Genomic DNA, 6,332 nt, shown 5'->3' with positions numbered 1-6,332 from the left:
GAGGAGGTTCCTACGGCAGAGGTGTTAAAGGTTCACTTTGAGCCGCTGCCCACACGTTCTGTTGCTCCACCAGTGGACCTGGTGGAACAGTGGGTTGCAGAGAACCACCTGACTCCCCTGTCAGCAGTTTGCCCCCCTGCTGCCCCTGACCAGCACCTGCAGGGTCAGTGGGGGGAACATAACATTCTGGTACCATCAATGTTTACCAACCATTTGGATGCTCCTCCACAAACGGTGAGCCCAGCTCTTCAGTTCACTTCCTGGGGTGGGTGTGGGTGTGGGTGTGGGTGATCCAGGTGCCACCTTTGCAGCTCATCTCATCACCTGTTCTGCTGGTGCCTCCAGGTTCAGGACCCCCAGTGGTGAGGACCCCTGAAGGGACGGAGCAGCACATGCCGTTTCCTGGAATGCAGTGAGTGACACAAGAACGACAGCAGCCACTGACGCTCTTTGTGTTTCTGTGGTCTAATGCGTGTGTTGTCTCTGTTAAGTAATGGAGAACCGGTCTACACCAGCTAGAACCTTTACAACAGGATCTAAACGGTGGGTTTGCGGCGGACAGTATCTCCTGACACGAGTTGTGTGTCGTCCTGCTCCTCTATGTGTGTTAACTTGAGCTAACTGTGTCACAGGACTCTTAGTAACAGGCGTCTGACTTGACGCCGGTCTTCTGTGAAGAAGCCCCCAAACGCCTTCATGCTGTTCCTGAGGGATAAATGGCATCAAGTGGACGTCAGCATCCAACTCCAGGGGAGCGGCGCTGTGAATGCAGCTCTAGGGCAGCAGGTAAACTTTTAGTTGTGGTATTTGTGACCTTAAGAGTGGGTCAGTGTCAGGTTACGGGGAAACACTTCCCTAAAAACCCACAGAAACCAAGACTCCGAATGGACGGAGGCTCCTTCTCCATCCATACATTTGGAACGCTGAACATGTTCTCAGCATCATCAGTGTGTTTGCTGATGTGTTTCTGCACGTTTGTGTGACAGCAGATGTCCTGCCAGTATGTGGTTGTGTTGAGACTAACTGTGTTGTCTTCTGTCCACAGTGGAGGTCTTTGTCCATGAGTCAGCAGAACAAGTATTATGCACAAGCTGAAAAACTGAACGACCTCCACATGCAGCAGCACCCAGGATGGTCTGCAAAACAGAACTATGTGAGTCCTCCCCCTCCCCTCTTCATTCTCTACAACATCACCACACAGTTTGTCTGAACTTCATCTTTGCTTTTCTGCAGGGCAAGAACAGGAAGAGAGACGTTGGCCGTGGACTGAATACCACTCTGGAGCAGAAATTATCACATCAGTCCAGAAACAGATCTGTCTTCACTTCTCAGTGCCCCGTGCAGCAATTTCATTTGTAATATTTATTCTGTCATGAATACTGAAGTTTGGGCTTCTTTCAATAAACTGTTTTTAATTAAATTGCAAAACATGTAAACACAAATACAAAAACCCACAAGCCTGACAAAACCTGATGAGTTGAACAAACCTGTTACACTATAACACGTACAGATAGACAGATAAATAGGTGAAACTAGTCGTTTCCCGTCATCCACATTCTCGTTTTACTTCCTCATATATCCTCTGAAAGCTGCTAATTTGTAACGTTACTTGTTGAATTTCTATCAATGTTTTCTATCACAATAATACACAGTTCAGCATCGTATTCATCCTTTTTCTACGTTAATGCATTAGATAATCACACTGACAGAATCTAACATATTTCGGCCAGTTACAGCAATAAATTCAGTGAAATAAATATTAACAATATTTTTGCTGTTCCTGAACAGAGAGATGATTATTTAATCACTCAGACCAGGTGCGGGGCTCTGCTGAGGTTTGGACTGCTCACCGTCTGCACCATATTTTTTTAGAACAAGATGGCACTCCCTTATGAGAGTTAGAACAGCGAAGAGCCCTCAGACATCACTGCAATATGATGTATGCTTGGAACAGAAACCTGAATTACGCCTCCAGATCTACGCGGGTAAAACCAAGGAACTGGTGGTGGAGTTCTGCAGGGAGGACCCTGCCCAGTTACACCGGTGAACATCCAGGGTACGGACATTGAGGTGGTGTCCTCGTACAAGTACCTGGGTGTTCACCTCAACAATAAACTGGACTGGAGTATTAACGCCAACTTTCTGTACAGAAAGGGTCAGAGCAGGTAGTAGCCTCAGCTATTTTTCATGGGGTGGCATGCTGGGGGAGCAGCATCACTGCGGCCGACAGGAAAAGACTGGACAAGCTGATTAGGAAGGCGGGTTCTGTCCTAGGATGCTCCCTGGACTCAGAGGAGGTGGTGGTGGAGAGGAAGACGACAGCCAAGCTGTCATCGATGATGAAGAACCACTCCCACCCACTGCAGGACACACTAAGATCACTGGAGAGCTCCTTCAGCGATAGGTTGCTTCACCCAAGAGGCGTGATGGAACGCCATCGCAGGTCTTTCCTGCCCACGGCCGTCAGACTGTATAACCACCAATCCTCCCAGCAGACCATTCAGCGAACACCACATTTGAAATTCGAATGACCGTTGTAATCTGCAGTTCTGTAGTTTGTAGTGTATAGTTTGTTGTAGTGTATAGTTTGTATTGTAAATATAAATTGTAAATAATAATATATGTGTTAATATGTATACTATATGGGAATATGTATATGTCATATGCTACATATGTTAATATGTATGTATTATTTAAGTATATATGAATGACCCCCCCCCCTTTGCCATGATCGCACAAATTTCCCCACTGAGGGACAATAAAGGATTACTATCTATCTTAAATGACTTTACTGTTCAACTGCAGAGTAGTGCATGTTTTAATACACTTTTTCTACATTAAATCATACTGATATGTTTGCTGAAATTGATTGGATCTGACACATCCAGAAGGATTTCCACAAGTAGCTACTGTCATACAGCCTAGAAAAAATAATTCTACCTGTTTTGAGTTATTTCATATTATAATGAAGTTTTATGGTTCAGAGTAACATTTATACCCCATGTCTCCCATGAAAAGATAAGAACTGAGTTACTTTGAGGCTCAGGGCCAATGGTTTGAGTGTGGAGGACTCCACTGGGTGTGGATATAGACGTGTGGGTCTCTACATCTCTATGGATACTCAAACTGGGATTTGTTCTATTTTCTCATACAATTTCGTTTAGCATAATGATTCAGTTTCATCTGTGGAGGCCCAGTCAGTGGGAAAAGGATATTCATAATATCCACTGCTATAATCATTACGTATATAATTTTCTGATAATTATGGAAAAAAATTAATCTCTTCTTCTGAGATGTTTGAGGTGTTCTTGTGTGATTTGGTTATTGATAATTCTTTTTTTTTTTCTGTGCCACAAAACTCAAATCTGCAAAAAAAACCCTCAAAATGCAAAATCTTAATTGTAATAAGACACTAATTTCTCACATTTTCAAATTCACTGGGGAATTTTTTATTCTTGTAACAACATGGGGTGGGAGGGTTTTTCCACGGAAGATACTGCCACCGTCTTTGTACTTCTGCTCGACAGGTGGGGAAAAATTATGGAAGACAGGAAATCCAAGGCCTGGAAATCCTGCTCCCACTTCAGCAACTACAGCACAATTTCTATCTGGCCTATCTGCCACTCTCTCTTTTCCTTGTCCTGTCTCAATCCCCAGTACATTTTCTTTCCCACCCAACTGGTCAAGGCGGATGACCTCCTTCCAGAGTCTGGGTCCTACCCGGAGCTTCTTCCTCAATGAGGGAGTTTTTCCCCACCACTGTATTATGCTTACTAGGGTTCTGTTGGGTTCTGTTGCCTATTGGGATAGGATAGGATGGTGATGCGTGCACACGCAGTGGCTCCTCTCTCTTCCACGAGAGAGGTTCTTTCATGTTTTTTTACTGCCTGTGGGTCTGAGAGGTCTCTAATTTCATTTGTGCTGTATGTTGTGCATATATTGTACATTTGACAATAAAGTTGACTATAACTATGAAACATAACGATGTACGGTGAGACTTTTCAGCATCTCTGCTGGTACAGATACCTGATATACAGGTATGTGGCCGTTATAGTGCAGAAGTAAATGCTACGACATTATGAATACTTTAAAAATGATATGATTGTAATCCTGGTTCCACCAAGACAGAATGGCTTAAAGGTCCTTGCAAAGACAACATGTTACAACTATTTAAGTCCCTTTGCACATGTGAAAGCACAGAGAATGTGGAGGTGATGCAATGTTTTACTCAACTAAATAGGAGCAGGTTTAGTTTCATCATATGGGGCTTGAATAACATGAGTCTTTACTGCTGGTGTATTGCTTTCTCACCTCTTTCTGGGTCAGAGAAGAAACACTTTTAAATTTAGTGTCAGCAGTCCTATAGGCCTGCTTGGATTGAACATATCTGAATCTGCAAATGAAGTGATTCCTGTCAGGAAAAAGGAGCCAATCTATAAATCTACACAGGGACAACAGATGATGGAGTATATTAATGCCTTAGTCTATTTATCTCTTCATAAAATAGTTGATATAAGACATTTTCTATATAAATATAGATATAAACATTTTCTGACTTCTTACTCCTTCTTCATACACAAGACTTCTTCCCCTTTATGGCTTCAAAGCAAACATCTTTATGGCACTTATGAATCCATCACAACTTAAACAGCCTACAGAACGTAGTACTCATTCAGAACTCCATATCATCTCCACAGAGGGATCCTGCAGTCTTCGTAGTAAAGCTCAGATCAGTCTAGCAGGGCAGCATCTCTGGATCAGACTTCAACTTCTGATAGTGTCCAGACAAGAGTAGTAGCCTGTCCAGTCTGACCACTTCACTCCCCAGTGGAGTAGACAGTCTTCTGCCAAATGTCTGGTTGCTGGTTTTGGGAATGCGATCAGAGCAGAGTGACAGATGGTTTATTTGTGGCTCCTCTTGTTTCAGCTGTCCCTAGAAACATGGAAGGTCACAGGCAAATGTTTGTGGGCAGCATCCAGCAGATGAATATGACATGAAGTTCATCAGGAACTAATGCAGCTTGGTTCTTCTGTCAGGAGCCACCAGATCAGATTCTCCTGAACTTAGTTCAAAATATATTCAATAAGTCTGAAAATGTTTGTTTTTTTTGCAATATTTCAATCAAATTCAAATAACATTTTTTGTCCCCAAGGGGCAACTGAAGCCACATAAAGCCGCAAAATTTAATACACATTAAGCCAACATTTACACTAAAATAAACAATAGAGTTATTATGTAATGCATCATGACGTATGTCTAATGTTTGTAATATTTGTACATTTTTTTCTCACAATGAGATTACACTACTATATGTGCATTTGCTCCTTACATTTTTAAAATCAACTGTTTTCAAAACTTGTTCTTCACTGTCGTGATGGGAGAATTTAATTTTCAAAACGAGCCACTGTATCCTTACTTTGTATATGTGACAGTAGACAGCTTCAATCTGTTTCCAATCCTGCCATCAATGTTTTCTTCTGACTAGAACTTTAGACACAACTTCAGATTGATGTGTCATTATAGATGTAAGCCATGTAGGCCTGTTATGTGAGTGGACACATATATGAATGTTTGTTCCTGTGATTCTAAAATAACAGCATACACCAACGTGAATGTGTTAAGAGGAAGTCCTGGGTAAAGTCTGGAGTTTGAAGTGATCCCACCACGTGTAAATTACACATTATTATTCTCACCATGTGGTCGTAGTTCCTCAGAAAGCCCCAGTTCTTCTCCCTGTGGATCACAACGGAATAGTACGTGTGTTAACCAGTTAACCATGCAGCTTCCAGTAGTCCTCAGACTGGTTCAGTGGTTTGATTATTCGACTAGTTCTACTCACCATTCCCGCACTCCTCTCCTCTCACTGACCACCAAGTCTTTCCACGCTTGGTCCCGTTTAACGGCATCGCCCACGTCTGGATTCAGCTCCTTTCGAGGTGCGTCCACTTGAGCGCGCCGCGTCTTCTCCGCCCTTGGCGCACTCGTTACGGGCCTGGTGACATTATTTCGTTCCGGTAACCGGTATCCTGCAGAAGACACCCGGCGCTCACCGTTTAAATCCATTCTCTATGGAAAAGTAAATGAAAACGCAATTAATACAAATCTGCCTGGACCAAAAACATGAGAGAAAAGCGTTGTGGGTTTACGCACAAGCGCTAAGATGCGTGGTGGAATCACTGCCAGCAGTTTTGTTTACGTTTCCTTGGAAACGGGCTTTTCCCAACCAGCTGAGGGTAAATACTAACACATTTCTAATCACATGTCGTGCCAACAGACATATAATATGGAGGGTTTTTCAAAAGGACGCTCTGGAATTCGTGGAAAAACAGAA

The 6,332-nt window shown here is 43.0% G+C and overlaps 1 protein-coding gene across 2 annotated transcripts; it reads right to left on the bottom strand.

The window, feature by feature from the left end:
- Positions 1-3,764: 3,764 nt before the first annotated feature.
- Positions 3,765-6,332, bottom strand: cimip5 (ciliary microtubule inner protein 5). 2 transcript variants are annotated; one of them, XM_068339507.1, is made up of 4 exons: positions 6,152-6,332; positions 5,841-6,067; positions 5,695-5,734; positions 3,765-4,933 (listed from the first exon to the last, which is right to left on the bottom strand). In XM_068339507.1, exons 2-4 carry the CDS (start codon positions 6,062-6,064, stop codon positions 4,736-4,738), a joined length of 462 nt encoding a protein of 153 aa, XP_068195608.1. In that variant the 5' UTR covers positions 6,065-6,067; positions 6,152-6,332; the 3' UTR covers positions 3,765-4,735. The 2 variants fall into 2 exon arrangements, with proteins under 2 accessions (XP_068195608.1, XP_068195609.1); XM_068339508.1 differs by lacking the exon at positions 6,152-6,332 and having other exon boundaries at positions 5,841-6,103.

Source organism: Antennarius striatus, chromosome 17, assembly GCF_040054535.1.
Source record: "Antennarius striatus isolate MH-2024 chromosome 17, ASM4005453v1, whole genome shotgun sequence".
Lineage (NCBI taxonomy): Eukaryota > Metazoa > Chordata > Actinopteri > Lophiiformes > Antennariidae > Antennarius > Antennarius striatus.
This window is presented reverse-complemented; position numbering and strand designations above follow the sequence as displayed.